The sequence below is a fragment of the Melozone crissalis genome, unplaced genomic scaffold (genome assembly GCF_028551555.1).
Source record: "Melozone crissalis strain CALT ecotype California unplaced genomic scaffold, PUWL_Pcris_2 ptg000161l_1, whole genome shotgun sequence".
In the NCBI taxonomy this organism is placed as follows: domain Eukaryota; kingdom Metazoa; phylum Chordata; class Aves; order Passeriformes; family Passerellidae; genus Melozone; species Melozone crissalis.
Window position 1 is genome coordinate 83,240 of NW_026535932.1, and position 27,665 is coordinate 110,904.

At 47.8% G+C, this 27,665-nt stretch overlaps 1 protein-coding gene across 1 annotated transcript; it reads left to right on the top strand.

Annotated features, from left to right (window-relative positions):
• The first annotated feature begins 16,160 nt into the window (after window positions 1-16,160).
• Window positions 16,161-16,796, top strand: LOC128948818 (feather keratin B-4-like). The gene is made up of 2 exons (XM_054293593.1): window positions 16,161-16,485; window positions 16,612-16,796. Exons 1-2 carry the CDS (start codon window positions 16,161-16,163, stop codon window positions 16,794-16,796), a joined length of 510 nt encoding a protein of 169 aa, XP_054149568.1.
• The last annotated feature ends 10,869 nt before the right edge of the window (window positions 16,797-27,665 follow it).

The window sequence follows — 27,665 nt, forward strand, 5'->3', positions numbered from 1 at the left end:
GCTTTGAGTCACGGGTGAGAAGGAGAGCGGGGCGAGGTTTTGGTGCTGAATCATTGTTTTAAAACCAAAAGCTCTACAGCTTTGTGAAAGTTGTAAAGCCGGTATTTTTATATGGACGCATGTGGAGATTACTCTCTTTAAAAGACATGCGTACCTCTGGGAACTTCAGGTCTTTTTTAATATTTTTAAAAAATATATATGGGTACAATTTCACAGTAGGTTCATGCATTTTTATTTTTACGAATTTCGGGTGACATTTGCCGCTAAAGTTCTTCTTTATCAGAAAGAATTCCTAGGTCAGGTTGAGCTGCTCTCACAGCAGTCTCTGTCTGTCTTTATCACCCTCTGTCTCTCCTCTTATCTCTGTCCTTCACTGGAACAGTTTCTCTGAGCCCAGGCTTTGCAGTCAGGCTATGTTTTCTAACCACACACTCAAAAAAATGTACATTTCACCTAAATCAAAATGGATTTCTGATCTGGAGGATTTCAACTCTGGAGAATTTCTGCTCTGGAGAATTTCTAGTCTTGTCTCATCACCCAAAAAGTTTTATAAAAATCGCTGTTATCTCTCCCCCAGCTCTGAGCCCCGCTCCGCCATGCACTACCCCGGCGAGCGCTGCCTGCCGGGCCCCAAATTCCTCCCCGAGTTCCTCCCTCCGTGCCAGGCTCACCCCGAGCCCTTCGCCAACACCTGCCACCCCCTGAGCATCACCAAGGGCCCCGCGCCGCGCTGGGGACAGAGCTGTCCCCAAGCCGCCTCCGCCGTGTCGCTGCTGCCGTGCCAGCCGCTGGTGCAGAAGTGCCTCCTGCTCTACCCCGAGCCCTGCGAGACCACCCGGCTGCTGCCCACCCCGAGGGTCTCCGCTGTCCCGCAGACCCCGAGGAGCGACAAGAAACGCGCGGCGCGGAGCCTCCCGCCGTGCGCCCCGCGCTGCCCCGAGCCCGGCCGGCTGCGCTTCCCCCCGTGCGGCATCCGCGGCTCCTCCGCGTCCTGCCGGGCCGAGTGCCGCCCGCACAAGGCGGCCGCGTGTCCCCAGCGCTGCCCCGAGCTCAGCGGCGGCTGCTACTCGCTGCCCCTCCGCGGTGCCACCGAGTGTCCCCCGCAGCAGAGCGTCACCCGCTCCTTCCTGCGGGAGCAGCTGGCAGGGGCGGTGCCCCCGCACCGCTGCTCCAAGGGGTACCCCACGCAGGAATTTGGCACGGGGTGCTACTCGGAGCAGCAGCTGAGCGTCACCAAGGTCACCAAGGAGTGTCCCCCCGTGCGGGTGGCGGCCAAGGGGTCGGCGCAGCTTGAGGGGAGCAAGGGCAGGAGCTGCTCGGCGCAGCACCTGAGCAAGTCCCGCTGTGGTCACCATCATCATCATCACCACCGGGGTACCCCGAGAGCCTCCCGGCTGGTCCCGGCCGGGGCCAAGCGCTCCGGGCACTCCAAGAAAAGCCGCAGCGCTTCCAAGTGGCTCTGGTGAGGGAGGGCTGGGGAAAAGTTGGGAATGCCGCGGGGATGGAGCCCAGGGGTGGGGGGATTAACATGGGGTGATCCCCGCTCCTTGGGGTGATTCCCATGCGGTGATCCCCCCCTCCTTGCGGTGCAGGTTGGGGGTGATTTCCCCTCTCCATGCAGCTCAGGTTTGGGGTGATGCCCAAGGGGCGATCGCCCCTTCTTGCGGTGCAGGTTTGGGGTGATTCCCCCTCCTTGGACCCCTGGTTTGGGGTGATTTCCCCTCTTTGGAGCCCAGTTTTGGGGTGATTCCCCCTCCATGGAGTCCAGATTTGGGGTGATTCCGCCCTGCCCTTGGAACCCAGGTTTGGGGTAAGACCCCTCCACAGAGCCCTGATTTGGTTTGGGGTGATTTCCCCCTCCTTGGAGCCCAAATCTGGGGTGATTTCCCCTCCTTGGAGCCCCGGTTTGGTTTGTGGCGATCCCCCCTCTTTGGAGCCCAGTTTTGGGGTGATTTCCCCTCGTTGGAGCCCAAGTTTGGTTTGGGGTGATCCCCCCTCCATGGAGCACAGATCTGGGGTGATTTCCCCTTCTTGGTCCCAGGTTTGGGGTGATTCCCCCCTCCATTCCCAGTCCTGCCCCCCAAGCCTGGTTTTCCCCCATATCGTTCCCGTGTTCAGCTCACAGAGCGAATCTCCCATTTTATTCGACCCCAAATTCGGATTTTTCAGCACCAGGAAGGTTTTGGGGAGAGGTTGAGGAGCTCTGAGCCACTCGGAGCCTCACCCCAACACCTTCGTGACAACGTCTGCACCCTGTTTTTATGTTGTGGGATCAATTCCATTCACATTAAACTCAGGTTACAGCTGATTCCTGCTCTCTGCCTGAATTATTTTCCATTTTTTTAAACAGTTTTTAATTCCTGTTGATGGGAAAAAACCCTTTCTAACTGCTCCTTTTGTGTAAAATAAGGGAAATGATCACAATTTTAGTGCTGGGTTCACTACCACGGATTTACTGGGGGGAGGGATGATGTTCCTCAAGAATTCCTTCCCAGTATCGAACCTCAACTTCCTCCCATGGAGCTGAACCCATTCCCTTTCCCCTGGCATTCCAAACCCTTGGAAAAATAAAAATTTCTCTCCAATTCCCTTCAGCCCTGTCAAGGCCGCAGTGGGGTCACCCCAAAACTTCTCCAGGTTGAATATTCCCAATTCCCTCAGCCTTTCCTGCCAGCAGGAGGAAAAAAAAAAAAAAAAAAAAAAAAAAAAAAAAAAAAAAAAAGGGGAATAGGGGGTGGATCAGCAGGAAAATTAAATTGTAAAAATCTGAGCTCCTGATTCCGTGAGTTTGCTGCTGATAATGGAGCCGTGTTGAGAAGATAAAATAAAAATCCGGTGTCTCAAAGCAGCGAATTTTTGCTGTAATTCCGGCGTCTCCACAGGAGGACGATGTTCGGGCTCTCCTGCTCCTCTGTCCCGCCCTCATCCCGAGGTTTTCCGGGCGGAATTTACCCTTGGAAAAGTCACGAGATCGGGAAAAGGAGACGGGGACCCAACAGCGCCGCGGGGCGGTGCTGCCGCCTGGTGGCCACAGAGGAGAACTGCTCCGGGAATCCCATTATCCCAAAAATCCCATTCTAGAATCCCCAAAAATTCCATTCCTAAATCCCCAAAAATCCCACCTTCATTCCAAAAAGTACCACTCCCGATTCCCAAAAAACCCCGTTCCCAAATCCCCAAAAATCCCATCCTCGTCCCAAAAAATCCCATTCCCTTATTCCAAAAAATCCCATTCCCCATTCCCAAAGGAGTTCCTGCTTCCAGAAATCAAAGGGAATCAAAACTCCCACCTGATGGCAGTGTACAGGAGGCAAACTGATATAATATATTCCAAATAATCTACTAATTATAATCATAAATAATCCTATTCCAATCTGAAATCATAATCCCGATGATAAATCTCGATGGGATTGGCCTCGATTGGGAAAGAGGGATTCAAACCCTGAATTTATTTTTTTTTTTTTAAACTCTGTGAGAAGCTGGGCTTGTCTTTTGGGACACAATGAGGGAAATAATCCCGATAACGAGGTTCCCACACAACAAATCACCTCGGGAATGTTCGCGAGTGATTTATGCATGCAAAGCGTTTTCTCCTTGTGATATAAATAACAAATGATCCCAGGAAAACCCCTCGGGGCCCGGGGCAGCTCTGGAATATTCCCCTTGCATGGAATAAATCCCACAAAGAAACAGGATGTTGTTCTCCCACCTGACTCCGGGGGATTTGCCTATTCATGAAGCAAAGCTCTCGATTTCTCCTCAAAAATCACCTCAAAATTGGTTCCGTCCGTGCCTGAGGGAATTTTCAGGGGCAGGAATGGAATTCCGGGAATTCCTACTGGAATGGATTGTCCAGGGAATGTTGGGATCTCCCTCAGTGGGGATATCTCAGAGAAATCCTGAAAATCCCGTGCCAGGTTTGGGATCCCTTCCTGACTGAAGAAACCCCAAATTACCCAATAAATTCCATAAAATTCCCAATTACATCCATAAAACACCAATTCTGGAATTCTGGGATTCTCTCAGCTCCGAGGAACCACCCAAATCCTCAGAAAATCAGCAAAACTCTGTTACATTATTCAAATTTCTCCAGCTTCGGCAGGATTGAATTTTTCCCCTCATATTTTAGTCTTTCATGTTTAATTTTTTTAATTAAACGTTTTCATTTACCCTAAACTTTTGAAACTTTTAAATTAAACTTTTAACTTTTTAAAAATTAATTTTTAAACTAAATTTTTTTTTAAATTAAAAAAAAAGTTTTAAAATGTTTAACATTTAATGTCTTGAGGCATTTTTAGCCCAAGGAAAAATTGAGATGGGGCTTCGAGTGAGGAAGCATCCCTGTCCCTGGAAAAATGTTGGAATAGGACGAGATTTAATCCCCATCCCACCCAAACCATCCCAGGGTTGAAAATCCAGGCAGAAATGGTAAAATCCCCTCCAAAATTCACTTTTCCTGGAAAAAAACCCCAATGGGAATATGGGGATGCAACAAAGATTCCCATTCCCGTTCCACTCCAAAAATTCCCATGGAAAAGGGAATGATGCGGGTAAACAACCCCGAAATAATTAGCAGTAATTAAGATTATTACACATGAGGGGAAGGTGATTAAAGCCTCGCGCCCAAAGGCTGCCTCAGCTTCCTGGAAGTTCCGGAGTCCTTATAAAACTCCAAGGATTTGGGGCTCCCTCGGACATTCCCAGCGATTCCCTCCTGGAATAGTGGTAAGTCCCTCTCTTTCCCATCCCATAATTTGGGGAAAACAGGAAATCAAAATAAATAATTGGGAAATCAAAATAAATAATGGGAAAATTAAATAAATAATTGGGGTTTCACGGGAATTCTGTGGCTCCAAAAAATTCCAAAGGGAGATTCCATGCTGGGAATTATTTTGTTGGGTATTTGGGGTGAGTCAAGGCTTAGAAATTCTTGTTAAAATAAAAAATAAAATTCTGCTGGGATGTTGTTATTATCACTTAATTGTCAATAACAATAAAAGTCACTTTAATTTTAGTTCTGGTGGGATTTGTCATAAAATCATGGAGTGTTTTGGGGTGGAAGGGATTTTAAAGCTCAGGATGCTCAGCAATATTTTATCCGTATTTTTCCATTAAAAATCAGACAAAACCTGGAATTTTCTCTTTTTTATCCCCCAAAATTTTATTATTCATAAATCAAATTTATTTTCTATAGGATAAAAAGGGAGGAAAACCTTTTTTCCTCCTTATTTTTCTGCCAGAATGATCCAAACCGAGCCCATTTTCCCTAAAAAGTTGTTTCTCCCAATTTCCAACCAGCCAAGGAATTTCTTTGGTGCAAAGTCCCCATTTTTGCAGCACTTTTGGGATGAAGAAACTCCATTTCTGTTTTTCCACCCAAAAACTTTGGGAATTTTCTGAAAAAAGCATTTGATCTCCATGGAAATCCCCATCAGATAAATGATGGGAATCCCCTGGACTTTTCCAGAAGAATCTTTGGAGAAAACCCAGGAATTTTATGAATTTGAGAAGTTTAAGCCAACACCTACCTCTGAAGAAGCCTCTGGAAGAGCCTGGATTCCTCCAGGGACAAAAATTCCAGGGATTTTTTTTGGGAATACTCCGCATCCCACAGCTTTGAACCCTGACAGGTAAATCCCAGGAGAAATTCTGGAATTAATTCCACAAGAATGTGGATTCAGGGTCCAGGGGGTAAAAAAAGAATTGGGCACCAAAATTCCCTGTGGAATTCATGTGGAGGAAGGATTTCTCCAGAATTCCAGGGATTTTGGAGCTTTCAGCGCTCCGGACGTGGATCCGGGAACGATCCCAGGCTCTGGAATCTGCTCTGGGTAATTATCCCAGGGAGGGATGGGCAGGCTGAGATAAACAAATCACCTGAGAAGGGATGGAAAATCCTGGAATCAGGGCCTGGAAAAAGCCTGGGTGGGGTTTTTTGGGAAGGTTGAGGTGGGTGGGGAAAAGGGGAAACTGAGCTGGGAGTTCAGTTTCAAAGTAACATTTAGAAAGTTCAATGATTTTTTTAAAAACTACAATTAAAAAAATGTGAAAATTAGGTAGAATTAAAAAGATAAGATTAAAAACCAGAATGAAAGTTAAAAATGACAATGCAAATTAAATAAAATTAAAAAAAAGAGAAACTAAATTTTAAAAACACAACGGAAATTAAATAGAACCTGAAAACTAAAATTAAATAATGAAATAATAATTTAAAAAGGAAATATTTAATTAAAACTACAACTAAAAATTGGATTAAATGGAATAAAATAAAACTAAAATAAACATTAGGTAAAGCAAGGTTTTTTCCCACCGGGATTTTCAAATAAAGAGGAATAAATGTTCTAATTCCTGAATATTTTTACTGTCCTGGCTCCAGGTTCTCCCTGGTTCCTCCCAGAATGTGCTCGGAATTCCAGGGGCCGTGTCCGGCCCCGGCGGCCTCCGGCTCCAGCCAGCCCTGCGTGGTTTCCTGCGGCGCTTCCCGCGTCATCATCTTCCCTCCTCCCGTGCTCGTGACATTCCCGGGGCCCATCCTCAGCACCTGCCCCCAGGAGACCGTGGTGGGATCCTCGGGAATTCCAGCGGGGTGCTCGGGAATGGCGCTGGGATCCTCAGGAACCTCCCTGAGCTCCCACAGAGCGCCGATCCCGCGTTCCGGAGCTTCCATCCCAAAATTCACCTCCAGGCCCATCCTCGGCATGGATGAGACCCTGCTGGGATCCTCGGGAATGCTGGAGGGGGGAGCAGGGACATCCCGAAACTCCCTGAGGTCCCACGGGGCGCCAATCCCGCGTTCCGGGGGTTTCGTCCCAAAGCTGGGCTCCCGGCGAGGGTCGCGCTGCTCCTACGTTTTCACTTCCCGTTGGATCCATCCCTGCCGGAGGAGCAGCTTTGGGAACCAGCAGCCGGCCGGGAACGGGAGCCAGGAGGAAATTCCAGATGCGGAAAAGCCGGGAACGGAAAATCAGGAGGCAGCAAAGGAAGAAGAAGTCTTGGAAGTGTGACACAGATCCAACCCCGATCCAAAGGCTCTGGAGGCTCCTCCAAAGCAGATTTGGGAATTCAAGTTCAGCTTAAGTTGGGTTTTTTTAAGGTTGGGTTTTTTTTCTCCTCAGACGTTCCCAAGCGGTGCAATAAAGCCATTAAATAGCAATTTCAAATTTTGGGATAACCTGACACTCGGAATCTGGTTTGTGGGAGCGATTTGTTGCTCTTCTGTGGTTTTCCAGAGAAATCAAGATTGGGGAACACCCCAAATGTGGTCAGATCTGACAAAGCCTTTGCCTGTCAGGCCTAATTGAGCCTGGCTTAGCTTTTATGGGAATTACTCACCAGGAAATTCCCTTTTTATTGGGATAAACACAAGCACAATCCTGTCACCACTTCCTGGCTTTCACTTTCACCACAGGAAAGCCAGGAAAGGCAACAAACCAAATTATATTTAATTTTAATAAAAAGGAAAAAATATCTGCGGAAATTAATTTTTTAAGATAAAAGTTAACCCAGCAGGAAAGTTCAGCCACAAAAGTGTGGATTTCCACCTTGGAAGTGTCCAAAGCCAGGTTGGATTGGCTTGGAATAACCTGGGATATCCCTTGCCCATGGATCTGGATGATCCCACCCAAACCATTCCAAAATTCCAGGATAAAAGTAAAGAATCTCCACCTGGACCTTTAGTCCTTTACCCCATAAGATTTATTTTATTTTATTTTATTTTATTTTATTTTATTTTATTTTATTTTATTTCTATTCTTGTTCTTTCCCTTACCATTAAAATTACTCTGCATTATCACTGTCGTTTCCTGGTTTTCTTTTCCAGGGAAATTCTCCTAATTGGGAAATCTGGATGAATTCCAAATTCCTGAGGTTTTTTTTGGGACCGGGGAGGTTTGAGAGCTGCCCTTGAATGATTGCAATTTTGGAATTCCTCACCAGCCTCAGGGTGGGCTCCTCCTTTTGGGCAAGTTCCCTTCAGAAGGAAAAGGGGATCATGGAAAATTTGTCAGGGATGTTAAAACAGCTCCTAAACAGGCAGAAGGAAGAATCCCAACCTCTGAGGAGCCTTTTTCCTGTGTTTTTGCTGGATTTCACTTTCTCTGTGCCCACCCTCCCCACCTGGGCATCCACGTGGAAACAGGAATTTTTTCCATGCTCCCAAATGCCCCCAAACCTGCTCCTGCAGAAACAATCCCTTCGAATATTCCCCGCCCATCCACATTTAAAATATAAATTTTCCCATTTATTTTCCCTTTATTTATAGGAATTCTCATTTTGGAGGCTGCCATAAATCCCTGTTTTTGCCCCATTTGTGTGTGCCCCACTTTCCCCGTCCTGCTCCTGTTCCCGATCCCAACGCTGGTGTAACGATCCCAACATTGATGTAACCATCCCAGTATCTCAGAGGATCAGCCCATGAGCCGTGGGCAGCTCACGGATCCCACATTTCTCGTTTGGCTCTTGGGGAAAAGGTTGGGAAAACTCCGGCAATGAGGTCACGGGCGGGGCGGACCCCACGACCTCGGCATTGACTCATCAGCCCCAGTGGCTCCACCCCATTCAGCTCCAGGGGTTGGACAATCTCCAATCTCCAGTTCCACGCGGGGCTCGGGAGGAGGAGGAATGGGAATTATTCCTTTTTTAGGTTTTTGGGGTTCTTTTTTCCTTAAAGGAACACCCCAGAGTTGTTGAGGTTGGAAAAGATCTCCAAGGTTGAGTCCAACTGTGCCTGATCCCAGACCAATGTTCAGGGATTCCTTGGACACTTCCAGGGGTGGCCACTCCAAACCTCCCTGACCACCCTTTCCAGGAGGGATTTTCCCAAATTCCCCACCCTGAGCCTCCCTTAGGACAGATCAAGGCCATTCCCTCTTTTCCTGTCCCTGTTCCCTGAGATCAGATCCCAAATTCCCCCTGGAAGAGCCCAAAATTCCCTCCTGGAGTCTCCTCACTGGGACGTTTTGGGGGAAAATGACCAGGTTTTCCACCAAGAACTCCGAGTTGGATCCCTTTTGGATCAAACTCATCCCTTTTGGATCAATATCTTCCCCTTTGGATCAATCTGATCCCGTTTGGATCCAATTGATCCAAATTTTTTGTTTGAGTCCATTCCAGTATTTCAAGCAACCGTCAGCATTCTCCACTCATCTATATTATTATTATTATTATTATTATTATTATTATTATTATTATTATTTACAGCCCAGAAAACCAAGGGTGTATTAGGAAACCCTGGATTTTTCTGCCAATTTGACTTTTTTCCCTGCTTTTTCCCCCCTGTTCCCACCTCCCACAAACCCATCCCACCTGTTTCTCTCCCACTCCCATATTTTTTACGGCCTTGCACGGAGAGCTCGGCTGTTCCTCTTCCTCCTCTGCTCTTCGCAGAATCTTCAGATGATTTGGGATGGAAAGGACCTCCAGGATGATCCAGATCCCTCATTCCTTTTCCCACATCCCATCCCACAACTCCTCCTCTCAGGCCTTTCCCTTTCCCCTCTCCTGGCCCAGTAAAACACTCATTTATTGGGGGCAATCTGATGCCCAAAAGTGAGCCAACGTGCCCAAGGGTTCTCCGTGCCGAGGGTGGATCTGAGGCTGGCGCACACCCCGCTATTAATGGGGTTATTCCTGATAACCTGTCATTAAATCCCCAATATTGCACGGCAGCAAAATCTGGGATGAGGTCAGGGAGATCAAGGCTTGGCCCGGGGGAAGGGATGGGGATGCTTTGCCTCCTTAAATCCCTTTTTGGGCCCAAAAATCATAAAATCATGGAATGGTTTGGGTTGGGAAGGTCCCTAAGGCTGCTTTTCCTCCTTAAATCCCTTTTCAGGCCCAAGAATCATAAAAACCTGGAGTGGTTTGGGTTGGGAAGGTCCTTAGGGCTGCTTTTCCTCCTGAAATCCCTTTTCAGGCCCAAGAATCATAAAAACCTGGAGTGGTTTGGGTTGGGAAGGTCCCTAAGGCTGCTTTTCCTCCTTAAATCCCTTTTCAGGCCCAAGAATCATAAAAACCTGGAATGGTTTGTGTTGAAGATGTCCTTAGGGCGGCTTTTCCTCCTTAAATCCCTTTTCAGGTCCAAGAATCATAAAAACCTGGAATGGTTTGTGTTGAAGATGTCCTTAAAAATAATTTTATTCTAATTTCTTTCCATTTTCCCATGATGCTCCAACTTTCTCTGCGAAATCCATCCCAGGGCCTCCCCACCCTCACAGGGAACCATTTCTTCCCTAAACCCAACCTAAATTTCCCCTTTTTCAGCTTGAACCCATTCCCCTTTTCCCATAACCACAATTCCTGGTGAATTCCAGGGGCAAGGAAAACCCTGGAATTCCTGACAGATTTTCATTCAAGCTGAACCTTTGGCCTTGTTGAGCTGGACTAATCAGTGCTGTACAAATAATTGCAGCTGGAAAAAATTCCAATATTTCCTCTGGATAACAAAACTCTGCATTTTTTTTTCCCAGAACAAAATTCCTTTTCCTTCCTTAAATCCAGCTACAAATTCATTTTACAGCATTTTGTGCCACCAGCTCTGGGTTTAATCCTTGAAGGAACTCAGAGGAAGCTGCCAGATTTTCTTGCTGAGACGAGCAGCTTTAATGAGGCAATGAAGGCAAATGAAGATTTAATTAATATCTTTCTCATTAATGGATGATTAAATTGGATCTTAGCGCCACACCTGGGTGAGCCATGGGGCGATACAGGAATGGGAATGTTGGCTCATTCCACAGGCGCTAATGAAATAGTAAAATTAATTATTTGCAAGGGCGGGACTTCTAAGATGCCCCAAATAACCCCAAACTTCTCCCATGAGCTCCCACCCTCCTGAGGAGCAGATCCCGCAGCTCTTTAGAATCCCAGGATCCCGGAAGTTGGGAAAGAATTCCAAAATTGTTGAGTCCAAGCTGTGTCTGATCCCACCTGGACACCCAGAATTCCCATTCCTTTTATAAGTTTTTGGGTTTCTTTTTCCTTAAAGGAACATCCCGGAGTTGTTGAGGTTGGAGATGATCTCCAAAGCTGTGTCCAAGCTGTGCCTGATCCCAGACCAATGTCCAGAAATTCCTTGGACATCTCCATAACTCCAACCCTCCCTGGGCAGCCCCTTCCAAGACTTTTTCCATTTTCCAGGAGAGATTTTCCCAAATTTCCCACCCTGAGCCTCCCCTGGCACAGTTGGAGGCCATTCTGCGCCCATTCCCTGGGAAAAGATCCCAAATCCCCCCTGGCAGATCCCAAGTTCCCCCTGGATCCCCCTTTTCTCCAGGCTGAGCTGCCCCAGATCCCTCAGGATTTTCCATTCCTTTTTCCAGCTCTTCCAGCCCCATTCCCATGCCTGGCCATGCTCCAGCTCCTCGGGGAAGGTCAAAATCTCCTTCTCCTCAATCTTCTGGTGGTTTGGGGTTGGGCTGAGCCATATCAGAGCTCCTTCACCCAGTCCTGGGGGTTCTAGGACCTCAAAAAAACCTCTGGGGACTCTTGGGGATGGTTCTGTGCCTGACCCTTGGGGTTCCCTTCCAACTCAGGATATTCCAAGGTCCTGGGAAGTCCTGGAGGTGACCCTGACCTGGAGAAGGCGTTTGGGTGGTGGCCCCAGAGGGACACCTGGCCCAGCTTTTAACCAGACCCAAATCACACCCAGGCACTCCAGGCTTCCCCCTCTGGGGCTGCAATTCCACCTTGCCTCGAGTTTTATCCAAGGGAATGACAGAGCATTAGCTGAGTTTTGTTTCCAAGATGAAAGATTCCCAGGAAATTGGGGTGCCGTCATTGTTCCCGAGCTCCCAGCAAAGTCTCGTTGGGTGGTGAGGAAGAATTCCGCAGTTCCGGAGTTATTTGTGTGTTTAATTCTTTAATCACCACCTTTGGTGGTGCTGGAGGTTAAAAATGTTCCCAAACCTCTCCATGAGAGAGGAAATCCAAGTGGAATTGTGTTTTGTCCTTCAATTCTTAGGGATGAGGCTGAAATGTCCGGAAGAAAATGGGAGGCCGCAAAAAAACCTGATTTTTTGTTATAGGGTCAAGAATCACATCAAGGGGAATCACATCAGAAATGGGCAGAAATTAACATAAATGGACATAAATGGGCAGAAATTAACATAAATGGACATAAATTATCAGAAACGTCCATAAATGGGCAGACATTAACATAAATGGACATAAAGGGGCAGAAATTAACATAAATGGACATAAATGGACAGAAATGAACAGAAATGGACATAAATTAACAGAAATTACCAGAAAAGGACAGAAAGGAACAGAACTGAGATCCTGCTCCGGTCTGAGCAATAAAACAAATAATTAATGAGCAGTTGGTGGTGATTTCATTTAATCCCATATTTCCCCTTCAATCTCACAATTATCCAATGAAAAAACACCCCAAAACATCATCCTTTTAATTGGAAATTGGATTCCCAGTGGGAGCCCAGAAACTGCTCCAAAACTGAGATTCCAGGATCCAAACCAGCCTCAACTTCAGGCAATAATTCCCAAATTTCTGCCTGTTTATTTTCCTGCTGGGTGGTGTTGGCTGCTCCCTTCCAAGCCTGGAACTGCCCCGATAAAATCTGGGGAAAAATGAGGGTTGAGGATGGTGCTCTGCCCCCATCTGGGATGATGACACCGATGATTTCCTCTCTGCCGAGCGGCCTCGGAGCCCAATTTGGAAAATTATAGGGAAGAGCAAAGCAGCTGCAGCAGCTTCCTCTGATTTCATCTCTGTATGCAAAGCAGCCGGGAAGGATCAGAGCGGAGCCCTGGAATTCCTGAAGCCAGAAAATCAATTTACGGGCCACGACAATAACAACAACATCAACATCAACAACAACAACAACAACAACATCAGCGTGCCAGGAAAAAACAGGATGAGGAATGTCCCAGGTAAAATCTCTGGAGCTGGTTTGTTTGAGGTGAGTCTGGAGCTCCTCAGCACAAAGTGCTGCTCTTTAAAGTTTGTTTTTTTAATGTATAAAAATATGTTGTTTTGTTGGTTTTTCCCCCTTAAAATCCTTTGCAAAAAAAAAGCAACAATTCCTAATTTTTTTAAAAATTGAATTTATATTTCCAGAAGGATTTCTCTTCCAGCTGGGAAGGGAGTTTATCTCCTTCTCTTATCTCTTAAGGAACTCTTTGATCTGAGGCAGGTTCAGAGCTTGTGAAAGGAGCTTTGGGGCTGTGCCAGGGGTTTGCATTTGGGAGCTGAAATTTTTTGGAAGGATCTCCGTGGAATATCAGGGCTGCAAAACTACACAAAAGAAAAGATCCCATTAAAGCTTCCAGGGAAAAAATCCAATTCCAGAAACCAAACCCCAGGCATTTTTTGGGCAGTTTTTTGCTTTAAAATTTTCTCTCCTCCAAGACAATGGGACGAGGTTCTTATGGACTTTTTTCAAATATTGGGTTTGGTAACTCCTGGAATTGCCTCAGCTGTCAATCACTGTAATTAATAGGTGCTCTTAATTGCCACAAATTAAGTGAGTCAGACTGTTCTGTGCCGCTCATGTGTCTCCTCTGCTCATTAGATTGATTCCAGAGCCATGAAATGTAAATAAAACCATTTATTTGGAGCTTTGTTTTTGTGTTTTCCTTTCGTTTTAATACTTCACCACAACTGAGAAGGAAGAGTTTGGTTTTTTTAATGTAAATGTAAGCGTGGAAATCACATTATCAACATTTTCCTGGTCCTGGGGATATTTTTGAACTGAATTTGTGGGCCTGGACTTGAAGTAATGTTTGCTCTGAGTCCTCTAAGCCTAAACTAAATTCCTTTCCTCATCTTGGCCACTAAAAAACAGATCCCCAAAGGTAAATTTAATTTTCCCCAGATTTTAATATATTTTGGGTGTTTATTCTGAAGGGGATAACCCCTGAGATGAGGGATTGCAGATAAAATATAAAATCCTGGGCAGGTGCCCTTTTTTAGCTGAATTTCTGATGGAATTCTTGTCCAGGAATTGCTTTGGCACCTCAAATTTCCTACTTGGAATGTGAAAAGGAAATCCTCTGTTCAAAGGACAGCTCCAAAGACAGAAATTCCATAAAAACCCATAGGGTGAACACAAAGTGAACACACAGAGTGAATATTTTAGGGAAAATCCGCCTGTTTTAGGGCAAATCCCCCCCAGTGGACGGAGGGATTCCCAACAAAGGTCCTGGAAGGGTGAAGCACCTTGCCTGGGCCTGTGTGGGCCTGGGAATTCATGTTCCAAGTCAGAAATTCCATAAAAACCCCACAGGATGAACACAACATGGATATTTTGGGGAAAATCCCCCTGTTTTAGGGCAAATCCCCCTCAGTGGATGGTGGGATTCCTAGCAAAGGTCCTGGAAGGGTAAAGCACCTGCAGCTCCCTGGTGTAGGCCTGGGGATTATCCCATATCCCCTTGTGGGGCTGGGAATTTATGTCCCAGGACAGAAATTCCATAAAAACACACGGGGTGAACATAAAGTGAATATTTTAGGGAAAATCCCCCTCAGTGGATGGTGGGATTCCCAACAAAGACTCTGGAAAGGTGAAGCACCTGTAGGCCTGCGGATTATCCCACACCAGTGCGTGTGTGGAATTTAGAAGTCAGAAATTCCATAAAAACCCACGGCATGAACACAAAGTGACCACACACACACAAAATAAATGTTTTAGGGAAAACCCCCCTCATTTTTTAAGGAAAATCCCCCCCTCCATCCCCCAGGCTGGAGACATTTCCAGCAAAGGCCCAGGAAGGGTGAAGCAGCTGTGTGGGACTGGGAATTATCTCCTAATCCTAAGGCGTTATCAAAACAGTTGCGACAAGGGGAGGCAGGAGCAGGGAAAACATTCCATTTCACAAGGGCTTGCGTCAAGGTGGCTCCCAATTTCCCTTCTCCATGACGGGATATAAAAGTGCTCCTGACTGGTGGCCCTGGAGCTGCCTCTGCTGACTCGTTCTCCTTGCTGACTGGGTAAGTCAGATTTAGCTGAATAAGCTCCTAATTAGAGGTAATTTGGTTTATGGGGAGCTTTGAACTGAGGTTTTATATCCTATCCTAAATCAAGGGTAGAGTTTATTCTCTGAGCCTGTTCTTGCGTGGGAAGTGGGGCTTGGGATTAAGGTGGATAAAAGAGGGGAGAGGAATGGGAGTTTTAAAAATGTTGATGGGAGGAATTTTTAGGAATTGAGCATTTATTTATGGAGAAATAAACCCGTGATCAGGGTGGGATTGATTCCCAACAGGAAAGGGAATGAAGTGGGAGAAGCGATGGGAATGAAGTGGGAAAAGGACAGGGAGGTTCCTCCCAGAATTCATTCTGGGAATAGGAACAGGACAAAATACAGAAAAGCTTTGGGGTGACCCAATTGTGGCCTTCCAGGACCTGAAGGAACACGAGAAGAGACAATTTCCAAGGGATGGAGTGCAAGGAAAAAGGGGATGGGTTCACAATGATGGACAGGAGGTTTGGATGGGATTTTAGGGATAAATCCTTCCCTGTGAGCGTGGGGAGGCTCTGGAATGGAATTCCCAGGAAAGCTGTGGCAGCCCCATCCCTGGAACTGCCCAAGGCCAGGTTGGACAGGGTTTGGGGTCCATGGAAAGTGCCCCTGCCCATGCCAGGGGTCGGAACTGGATCTTCAAGGTCCATTCCGTGATTCCATGGAGGACTAGAGAGGAGTGGGAACAGAATCAGAAACATTTCCCCACAATTCCTGTCCCTTGATTGGTGCAATTTATGGAAAAGCGGATTGTGCCTTAGAAATGATGTTTTGTTTTTTTTTTAATTATCATTTTCATTTGTTTAACCACAAACTCATTTATTCAGATGATTTAATCCCACACATCTGCACCTGTCCATCCAACCAACATCTGGCAAATCCGCATTCTCAGCTCCCTTTGGAATCCAGCAAATTCTGAAGGGAATCTTCCCCCATACACCTCCCATTTTCTGCCAGATATCTCAGAATTTAGGGACAAAACGCATTTTCTTGCCCTGGATTCCCTCTCTCATCGAGAAGTCTGGAGACATTTTTTACCTCTAAAAGGCAGCACTTAAATAATTAAACACACAAATAACTCCAGAACTGAGGAATTTTTCTTCCAATCCAAATCCTTCCAATCCATCCTTCCCAGGCCGTGCCTTCATTGGGTTGGGACCTTCTCATCCTTCCAGGTTGGATCTGGAACGATGTCCTCCTATGGCCAACTGCTCAGCGCCCGCTGTGCTTCGCCCTGCGAGGTGACATGCGCCCAGCCCTACGTCGACGCCTGCAGCGAGCCCTGCGTGGCCGCATGCGGAGACTCCCGAGCCATCGTCTACGCCCCGCCCGTGGTCGTGACATTCCCGGGGCCCATCATCAGCTCCTGCCCCACCGAGAGCATCGTTGGGTCGTCCATCCCTGAAATCGGCGGGGGAATGGGGTCTGGAGGGGGTGGCATGGGGTCTGGAGGAGGTGGGATGGGGTCTGGAGGAGGTGGGATGGGATCTGGAGGAGGGATGGGATCTGGAGGCGGTGGGATGGGATCTGGAGGAGGGATGGGCTCTGGAGGGGGAGGAATGGGATCTGGAGGGGGAGGAATGGGCTCCACCTGCGGAGGGGGAATGGGAGGGGGAATGGGAGGGGGCTCCTCCTGTGGAGGGGAAATGGGAGGGGGCTCCTCCTGCGGGGGTGGGATGTCACGGCTGGGGAGCCTCTACCGCGGCTCCTCCTATTTCTCAGGCTACAATAGGAATTATTACCCCTATTATTCCAGAGGGTACTACAGGTATCGCTATGGGAACTACGGGAACTACGGGAACTATGGGAACTATGGGCCTTTTTAACCCTTTAAAGCTGAGGAATGTCCCAAGGAAAAATAGGATGCAGGGTAGTAGTTGAGAGCTAGGAATTCCAAGCAGTCTCTGCTCCAGCTGGTCCGGTTGGAGCTGGGGTTGTTTGGATCTTGTTTGTGCTTTATCCAAGGCTTAGGATCCCGATGTTCCCTCCCTTTGTCCCTCTCTCCTGTTGTGTTTTGTACTCCCTGAACCCAAAGAGTCAAACCTGTGAAAGTAGTTGTGAAAATGTCCGGCTGGAAAAAGAATGTCCTGGAATGACTGCTGGACTGGAGTCCAGGCTGAAATGGGAATGCTGAAATGGGAATGCTGAAATGGGAATGCTGACATGGGAATGCTGAAATGGGAATGCTGAAAATGGGAATGCTGACACGGGAATGCTGACATGGAGATTCCGTTCTTTGTCTCTGCACTGCCTCATCCCACTTTTTGTTTGTATTAAAGCCCTGTTGCATCACAGCCCCGGGTTCTGCCTTTTATTTCACCACAGTTTCAGTTACAAACTGGCCTGAAAGAAGGGAATCCTTGTGCAGCAATTAACTCTCATCAGAGGGGAATTAATTCTGCTTTAATTCAAATATAATTAGTCTGAAATTCCTCAATGAACTATTTTCCTTTCTGATCTATTCCACATTATCCAAAAAATAACACAGAATAATTTCCAATAGGTTGGAAAAACCTCCAGGGATGGAGACTGGTGTAGCTCCCAGTTAAAACCAGTTTACCCTTGGAGCCAGGGTAATGGGGGATTGGGATGTTTAGGGGTGACCTCATTTTGTGAGGATCAAAGGTTGGAGTTGATGACCTTGGAGATCTTTTCCAGGCTAAATGATCCTGGGGTTCTGCGGAAAGGAAAACCAGGAAGCTGCCAATGCAATTCGGAAAGATTTTTATTAGGGTGAAATAAATGGAATAGAACAAAACAGAGCAATTCATGGGTGGTGCCAGGGCAGCCAGGCCATCCCCACAAGGTGAAGCTGTGGCCTTTACAGAAAGCCCCACATGGAATTCTGAAGCATTCCCACCCCACCAGAAAGGACACAGGAACAAGATTAATTAAAGAGTTCCAGGAGAGGCATCGTCCCACGGAGTGGGGTTTGATTGAAGATGAGGCACAGCAGGAAGATGTGTGGGCCTGGTTTTCAGGGATCAGCCTCGGAATTCCAGGCCTGGAAGTGGATCTGGAGCCTGGGTTTTCATCCTCTGGGTTGTTGGGCCTTAGGATGAGCCCCAGCTCCCCACACAGGATCCGCCGCGGGTGCTGCGGAACCTCCGGCTGTACGAGGAGCCCCCCATTCCCAGGGAGCCTCCGTAGCCACAGGCACCCCCAGACCCAAAGGAACCCCTGGCCCCCAGCACGCCCCCGTAGCCACAGGACCCACGCGAGCTCTGCATTCCATAACCAAAGGAGCCCCCATATCCCAAGGGACCCCCCATCCCTGAGGAGCCCCCGTAGCCAAAGGAGCCCCCGGATCCAAAGGAGGGTCCTGCCCCAGCCATGCCCCCAGGCCCAAAGGAGCTGCCCACCCCATAGGGCTCATCGGAGATGCTGGCGATGGGAGCACCCATAACCATGGGTTGGGACGCTCCTACTATGCTCTCCTGGGAGCAGGTGCTCATGGTGGGGCCCGGGAAGGTGAGGACCACGGGAGGAGGGAACACCACGGCTTTGGAGTCCCCACAGGAGGCGATGCAGGGCTCCAGGCTCCTGCTGTAGGCACAGGGCTGGGTGCAGGCCACCTCGCAGCCAGGCTGGCACTCGGAGTTGACGTTGGACATCATCTCTTGGGATTTGGGATCAAGCTGGGAGAGGAAATGGGAGGTCAAGGAAGCAGCACAGCCAGGCCTTGGGTTCCCAGTATGAACCAGTTGTTCTTTGTCCATCTCCAGCTGCTCCCAGTTCAATCCTCTCTCACAGATTCCCATTTTCCCTGCTATTTCCTTCCTTCTTGACCTGTTTGAGGCTTCTCAGTTCTTCCTTTCCTACCACCACATCTCTTTCTCTTCCGAATCTCTCTCAAAATAAAAAAAATCTTCCCCTTTTCTCTGAGGCTGAACTGTTGATCCTTAAACAATTCCTTGCCCAGAATAAGTCCCTTTTCAAGTAGATCTACAGGAAGATTTCCCTTCAGAAACTCCCCAAGCAAAATTGTCCCATTCATTCCCTTTTCAGGTAGATCTACTGGAAGATTTCCCTTCAGAAACTCCCCAAGCAAAATCGTCCCATTCATTCCCTTTTCAAGTAGATCTACAGGAAGATTTGCCCTCAGAAAGTCCCCAAGGAAAATCTTCCTTGCTCTGTTCTTCCCTTTCCCCCAACTTTTCCAAGTCTACTCTTCTCTCCCTCAGCTTTTCTAAAACTTCTGGAATTTTGCAAGATAGAAAAGGAGAAAATTCGAAGTATTGAGGAGTGCAATGCAGTCAGACTTACCTCGTTGTCTTGGAGGGAATAAGTCAGTGAGGCTGCGAGGATGGGAGATGTCTCAGGTCTCTCCCCTTTTATTCCATTTTCAGACAATGAGGAGGACGTGATGTCACCCATGATTTACTAAATTCTTATCACTTACAAAGAAAAAGATCCTCTTAAGCCTTGCCATTGTTTTCATTTCATCTCATAATTGCTGATCATTTCCAGCCCTGATTTGAGTGACACAAACTCAACACCCAAAAGTCTCCTTTTGTCTCATACTTCGTGGAGGAAAATCCTTTTGGCATCATTCTTGTTCCAAAAGAAACAGGAGCTGATCTCTGTGTTTATTTTCCTTCAGTGACTAGCAGGAAGGTGGCTCCCCTCATGTCACTCACACAATTGGGGTGTAATCCTCAGATTTGGGTGAAATCCCTCCCAAATGGAATCATCCGACCTCGGATGGGGGTCAGGGCTCTTTGCAACCCTTCGTGCACCCCCAGATCGAGGGGATGAGACAGCAAAACTCCTTTCAAAGGCATTGAAGTGACACGCAAGGTCCTCTAAGCCCTGAAACCTCTGAGTAATTTTAATCAAAACTCATTTTGGGGATGCTGAGATCAGCGTTGTCACCAGGATGTCACCGGTGCCACTGCAAGGGCACAGCCCAAGGTCACCAAGCCTTTGTGCTCCAAGGTGGATCCCAAACTTGGAATCTTAGTTGGAAAAGCCCTCCATGGTCATCAAGTCCAACATTTGACCCATCACCACCTGGTCACCCAGACCAATGTCCACTTGTTTCTCGGACACCTCCAGGGATGGGAACTCCAAACCCCCCTGGTCAGCCCCTTCCAAAGCCCTTTCCATGAGGAAATTCCTCCTGAAACTATTCCCTCAAAATGGGTTTGACCTTCAAAATTATCTCATCATCAACCCAAGCTGTTCCTTGGTGCAAACTTGCAGGGTTGATCTTGCCCAGGCCTCACTTAAATCATTAATGAAAAATAACAGGCAGGGGTCAGGTTCCATTGTAAATGCAGTCATCCCCGGGATATTGCACAGGAACTGGGGCTGTAAAATTCCCACACAATGAAAAAGCCAAATTTATGATATGAGAGTCAGATTGTATATGTCGAGGGTTGATTTAATAATTGGGAACTATGAAAATAATTACAGGCATTAGAGGAGTCACACAGAGGAAAAAAATCAGAATTTGGTAAGGCTGAGAGATTTTATGGGATGTTTCATACCCCAGGAGCTGCCTCCAAAGAGGTATAAAAGCAGGGACCTCTCAGGAGTCTCCTCAAACCATCTCCTGACTTCTCCTGACTTCTCCTGCTATTCCAGGTGAGTTGGATTCAAGCTGATCTTTGCTCTCTCTCATTCTCTGTAGTGATAGTTTTGAAGAAGGACTTGTTCCTTGATTTTGGAGGATTTTAGCTGGGATATGCAGCAGTGAAATCCTGCTTTTTGCTGGAGTCTCACTGCAGTCATTGGAAGAAATCGATCTGATATTTAAAGATAGAATTTTAGGAGTTATTTGAATTTTTCTTGTGGCTTTTCAAAGCTTGAGGCACAAATTTAAAGCTTAAATTTACTGAAAAAGCCAAATCCTAGGTGTCTTCTACAGGGGACGGAGAAATGGTGCCCCAGGACAGGAGGATTTGAGGGAGGAGGTGATGCCGCACCTCAATCCCATGGCCAGTTCTGGGTCCCCCAACTCAGGAAGGTCATTGGAGGGCTGGAGAAGGATCTGAAAAATCCTGAGGGAGTTGGGACAGCTCAACCTGGAGAAAAGGGAGATCCAGGGGGAATTTTGGGCTTCTCCAGGGGGGATTTGGCATCTGATTCCAGATGCCAGGATGGCATCTGGAATGGAACAGGACAAGAGGGAACAGCCTCGAGATGTACTAGGGGAGGCTCAGGGTGGGAAATTTGGGGAAATCCCCCCTGGAAAAGAGAAAAGGCCTTGGAAGGGGCTCAGGGACATTTGGAGTGGCCACTCCTGGAGGTGTCCAAGGAATTTCTGGACACTGGCCTGGGTGACCAGGTAGGGGTTGGGAACAGCTTGGACTCGATGCTCTTGGAGCTCTTTTCCAACCTCGGGGATCCTTCTTCCATGAGCAAGAAGGACAAACCTCGTTTGCTGTCCATGGCATTCCCTGACCCCATCTTCTTTCTCCCAGCTCCTCCTCCATCCCTGAGAACCATGAACTGCATCAGCTCCCGGTGCCTGCCCGGCTGCGAGGTGGCCTGTCCCGAGCCCTGTGCCTACAGCAGAGGCCTCGGCCCCTGCGTGGCCTCCTGTGGGGACTCCACGGCTCTGGTCTATGCCCCACCCGTGTGGATCACCTTCCCTGGCCCCATCCTGAGCTCCTGCCCCCAGGAAAGCATCGTGGCATCATCCATGCCCCAGCCCTCCGGTGGTTCCTCCTACGGCTCAGGAATGGGAGGCTACTCTGGTGGCCTGTCCAGAATTGGGGGCTCCTATGGATCTGGGGGCTCCTATGGATCTGGGGGCTCCTATGGATCTGGGGGTTCCTATGGATCTGGGGGCTCCTATAGCTCTGGGGGCTCCTACGGATCTGGGGGCTCCTATGGATGTGGGAGCTCTTCAGGGAAGTTCGGCTCTTCTGGATGTGGGGGCTCCTCCTCCGGGGGCTGCTACCTCAAGAAGTTCTACAGCAGCAGCAGCCGTGGATCCCGCCTGGGAAACTGAGGCTGAGACGGAACCCCACGATCCAGACCTGCAGCTGGGACCGGCTATTGGAGATGGCAAAGAAGCATCAACAGGAGCCACCCTGGCTTAGGACCTCTGGGAACTGGGCCCACACCTCTTCCCTGCATTTCCCTTTTGTCTTTAATTAACAACAGCCTCTGTTAATCACCCTTCAGCACCAGCTCCTTCTTTCCATTGTGCCCAGAGAAGAAAAACAGAACAGCTTGAAAGGCCTGGCATGGAGCTTGTCAGTGCAGCCCTGACAGGAGAAGAACAATGGGTGGAAGGTGGATTCTTCTCGGGCAGTGGGCTGAAGGAAGGAGTGTCTGTTTGGTGTCATTCGTAGTGTATCCTATTAAAATCCTCTTGCATCATCATCATTTTGTTGGGATTTCCTTTCTCTGCAGGGACGTTTCAGTCCCATCCTCTACCTCTCTAGGTTTCCTCAAGCTGGCTCTGTGAGCAGCAATTATGGGGTTTTATGGTAATTGGGAGGTAATTGTTTAATTAATTTGGGTTGTGAAATGGAGGGTTGGATGAGCAGCCAAAATTTACGCACAAAAGGGTTCAGTTGTTCTCTGGGGGGGCACGGGGGTCTCTGGAGGTGATGACTTTGAAGAACATGTGAGGGGTGGGATGTGGCCAGCTGACAGCTGAAAAGTCAAAAGGTTTTTATTTTACACCCTGGTTTAGCTCAGCTCCTCCCTCCTGAAGGAGTCTGTTCATTCCTGGAATCATAAAATCCAGTCCTTGAGGCTGGAAATAATCTCCAAGCTCATCGAGTCCCATCTTTGGTCAATGTCCACCACCCACCGGACCAGTGCCATTAATAATGGCAGTTTTTCACAATAATGTCCAGTTCTTCCTTGGACACCTCCAGGGTTGGCCACTCCAAATCTCCCTGGCCACCCTTTTCCAGGAGGAATTTTCCCAAATTTTCCACCCTGAGCCTCCCCTGGCACAGCTCAAGGCTGTTCCTTCTTGTCCTGTTTGTGTTCCCTGGGAGCAGAGCCTGGCCCTGTCCATTCTGCCACCATATTTAAAACCAATTTTTAGGAATCATCATAATTCCCTGCAGAATTCTGAGGTTCAGGAAAGCTGAAAACATTTTCAGGAGTATCAAAGAACCAAGATAAAAATGTGAGGATGGGGATGGGAACCAAATGAAACCCACCAAGGAACCTCTCCTTGATTGCTGAGCTGGCAGTGCCAAACGCTGCGAGACGTGGAGAAATTTCTCCCGACTGTGGCATCATCAAAGAGCTGCTTTTATATGACAGCAAAATGTCACCAGGCTGTGCAAGAGAGGATTTCCCAAGGGAGGAGTGACACAAGAGCTCGGATCCCGCCTGGTGCTGTTGTTTTCTGTCGGGATGGGAACACAGACAGAGCCCTGGGTGAGCCCCAGCTCTAAAGATGACTTAAACCCAGCTTTACTCCCATGGAGAACACAGGAGGGAGAGCAGGAATCCCCCCCAAAAAAAGTTTAAAAGATGTTTTTAATACTTTTTATTGCACTACAGAATGCTTAATATTAAATCAAGAAAGATGACTTGAAATATAGGAAATATCAAGAAAAATAAATTGTCCGTATGGGAGATTCCCGCTTGGAAAATCAAATTTTTCACTCTCTGTTTAAGCTGAAAATGTGTTTAAAAAATTGAATTGACAGCTCTGGAGGTAAACAAGAAATTAGATGACACACGACTCAAGTTGCTTAAATTCCTCTTGCACCTAAAGAGGTTTAGGAATTTTAATCTGCGATTAATTTAATGATGGCACCCAATAAATTCATCAGCTCCGAGTAAAACCTTAATGGGGCTGAAGGAACAAGCTCAATTGGAAAACAATTAGATAATTTGCTTGCAATTCTGGTGAAGCTCTGGAGAGAGAAGGAAAGATCCCACAGAATTCCAGTTCAGCAAATCCCAGAATGCGTCACAGGGTGAAACCAGGGCTCCAAATTCTTCTTAAAGTGGCCTGAAAGTTTCTCCAGGGTTTGGAGGAGGATTTCAGCTGGCTCTGGGCAAAGTGATTTCCAACCGAATGATTTGTAGGAGAAAAGGTGGAAAAGAAAATGTGAGGCAGAAATAGGGATATAAAAGGGTTTTAATGGGAAATATTGGTGGTGGAATATTTGTTGTCCCCACCCTCAAACCCAGTGCTGAGTGGGATAATTGGGCCTGGTTCTCATCCTGGAGCCTGCAAACCTCCCAAATTCCTGAATTAGGCAAAAAGATGAGTTGGAAAAAAGAAAAAGAAACCAACAATGGGAATTTGAATGCAACAGAACTTTAATGGCAGGGAAGGGTTGAGGGCAGAGTCACACACAGGGAGAACAAAGGACGATTCCCAAGGCTTTGGGAAGTGATGCAGATCCACAAAGGCTGGAGAAGGCAATTCCTGGGACGCTCCTGGCTTGCAGCTTGCCCAGAAGCTGAGACCAGCCAGGGGCTGCTGCCGGGGGAGCCAGGGCTGCCTCAGAAATAATAGAAGCCGCAGTTTCCTCCTCCAAACCTCCTGGAGCTGGAGCTGCCCCCTCCGTAGGATCCCCCTCCGCAGGAGCCGCCCCCAAAGGAGCTGCCCCCGCCGCAGGAGCCCCCAAAGCCACCGCCCGAGGAGCCCCCAAAGGATCTCCTGCCCCCAAAGGATCTGCTCCCTCCATAGGAGCCTCCGGAGCCAAAGGATCTGCTCCCTCCGTAGGAGCCCCCCATGGAACCGCCACCGTAGGATCCACCCATGGAACCACCTCCAAGGGATCCCCCAATTCCCCCCATGGAACCACCTCCATAGGATCCACCCATGGAACCACCTCCAATGGATCCCCCAATTCCCCCCATGGAACCACCACCGTAGGAGCCCCCGATGGCGCCCCCAGACCCAGAAGATCCCATGGCCCCTGATGGGAAGGACGTGCCCACGATGCTCTCCTGGGGGCAGGAGCTGAGGATGGGCCCTGGGAAGGTGATGACCACGGGTGGAGGGTAGACTACAGCCCGGGAGTCCCCGCAGGAGGTGACACAGGGCTGGCTCCAGGCGTCCGCGTAGGGCTGGGGACAGGACACCTCGCACGGGGACGAGCAGCCGCTGCTCACCATCGCTGAGCACATTCTTGGGATGGACGGCGACCTGCGGCAGCACAGCGATCAGAACTGCAGTGCCCAAAATTCCAGAGGGAAAAGAAATCCTGCTCTGGTTCTTTCCATGAGCGGGAAAAGGAAAGTTTGGGAAGAGTCAGGTTTGTCCCTTTTCTGTGTTTCTCTGCACTGAGCTCTGCTGATTCCCAAAGGGTTTCCTGCTGCCCTGGAAGTGCTGGGAGTTCTGGAGAGCAAAGCCAAGCTCAGGGGCCTTTGGAAGCAGCTCATCCTCAGGAGTTGGTTGGACCATAGGATAAAGTTGTGGTGGTCACCAACAACCTTGAATTGATTCCAGTGCCATTGATCCTGTGCCTACAAATGGAGGCATGGGTGGGACTTTGGATTTTAAAGCCTGGAAAGGGCAGATGGGATTGCTGGACACCAGAGGTTCTGCAGGAGAGCAAGCCCTCCATGTCCTGGAGACACCTTTTGGGATGGGGAGGAACCTGAAGCAGGGGATAAATCCTAACTACAATGCCCAAAATTCCAGTGGAAAAAGAAATCCTGCTCTGGTCCCTTCCCTCAGCAGGAAGAAAGAGAAAGAAAGAGGAAGAAAACATCTTTTGGGAAGGAGAGAAAGGACAGAAAATATCTTCCCCTATTCACGCAGAGGACGAAGAAGATCCAACTCACCGGGTCTGGAGAAGTGGAGACGAGGAGCAGCTGTGGATGGATGGCACTGCAGAATTCCAAGGGCTCTTTTATACTTTTCCCGACCCTTAGTGGGATGGGAGCTGCGCTTTGTGCAAGAGCTTCCCACGCGTTACCAAACCGTGTTTTGCTGGGCTGGATGGTTTCATTAATTGTCCTAATTGTTCTCCTAAGTGACGTGATAAATTCATTATTAATCCCAAGTCACGTTCCAAGCGCTGCACCCCTCGGGTTTGATCCCATTTGCTCCACATTCCGACCCCCAGGAAGTCACCTCGGAGCTGGTGCTGTCCCCTGGGCCTCGCTGGAATTGAAGCTGGAATGGGTTTAGATCCACTTGAGGGATTTATTGATGAATAAATAAGTTTTGTGCACAATATTGCGCTTTCCATCCCAAAATCTGGATTTTGGGGACTTGATGGAAGTGCTACCTCATCCCAGAGCTGCTGAAATGTGGGTACCAGCAGCAGAACTCAGGATTTTCCATGTAAATTGATATTTCCCAATTGGAGGAACCAAGAAAGTTTCACCTTAATTGAGGAGTCAAGGAGGAATTGCTGACTGGCAGAGCTGTCAAACCCGGGGATGTCACCGGGGCCTGACAGGGCTTGTTCGGGTTCTGTTGCAAGATCTTAACCCCGATATTGGCTCCTCATGCTCTGTTTTCCAATCGGGTCTGGAAACACCAGAAATGTGGGGATAGGAGTTATGTAAACACTAAAATAAACTCTATCGTGATAGAAATGGGAAATATAGGATGATCATGGAATTTTGGGATTGTTGAGGTTGGAAAGGAGCTCCAGGGTCATGGAGTCCAGCCTGGGACTGATTCCTCACCTGGTCACCCAGAACAATGATCAGGTGTTCCTTGGACACTTCCAGAGAGTCCTTTCCACCCTTTCCACAAAAACCAGGATGAAATTCCAGCTCTAAACTGGAGTCGGTTCCCTCCCACAGCTCCATCTGAGAATCAAATCTAAAATCTCAAATCTTAGATCTAAAATCTCAACTCTCAGATCTTAGATCTTGAATCTCAAATATCACATCTCAAATCTCAACTCACAAATCTCAAATAACAGAGCTCAAATCTTGAATCTTGAATATCGAATCTCAAGTCTTAGATCTCAAATCTCAAACCTTGAATTTCAAATTTCAAATCTCTCCAGCTGACTTTGATTTAGAGGCAAAATCCCCCCAGTTTAGGCTTCGATGACACCAAAGTTTATGTGAGATGTTTGCCTTGGACAACCACCCCAAAATATCCATGATGTCTAAAACCCTCCTGGATGTTTCTGGTGATTGATAAAGGGAATTTTGCTTGGAGATCTCTCCTCCGATTTATGCATTTCTGCCTTTCACCAGAGGAGGTTTAAACCCAGGAATTCTGTTGGAATTTTCAGGGAATTCAGGAATTCCCTGAAAAAATAATCCTGGCCAGTCCTGAGGTGCTCTTATTGTGTTTTAGGTGGAATCAGCTTCATGCACTCAAAAATATTTAGGTTTTTTCATCCAATGATGCCTCCTGGACACGTGTCTCCCTGGAATATTGCAGCTGTCCCAAAAGGGGACAAAATTAGGATAATTAGGATGACAAAAGGAGAATTGCAATAATTAAATGCTCTCACACAGGGCTTCCTTGGATGATAATGAGCATCCAAGGAATTAAGTCCTTTTTAATGAGTTCCTTGGGTTAAATAGGTATAAAAAAGTGACCCTTCCCAACCGAGGGTTTACAAACACAAAATCTGTGGATTTTCCCAATTCTGGATTTCCAGGGAATTTTCTGCAGAATAGAAAATATTTCCCCTGACAAAGCCAAATCGATTTCTGCCCTTGCTGGGGGAATTTCTGATCCTTCATCCTTCCAAGCCAATTCCCAAGTCAAACCAGGTCAGGAAATGGCAGCTGTAATAAAATAATCTAAAAATTATTTAAGGATTAAAGCA

What these genes read in the sequence shown, in the direction of transcription:
- LOC128948818 (XM_054293593.1), top strand. Translation starts at nt 16,161, where the DNA reads ATGTCCTCCTATGGCCAACTGCTCAGCGCCCGCTGTGCTTCGCCCTGC. An exon ending in AGGGATGGGATCTGGAGGCG is followed by an intron (nt 16,486 to 16,611) that starts GTGGGATGGGAT and finishes CCTCCTGTGGAG; the next exon opens with GGGAAATGGGAGGGGGCTCC.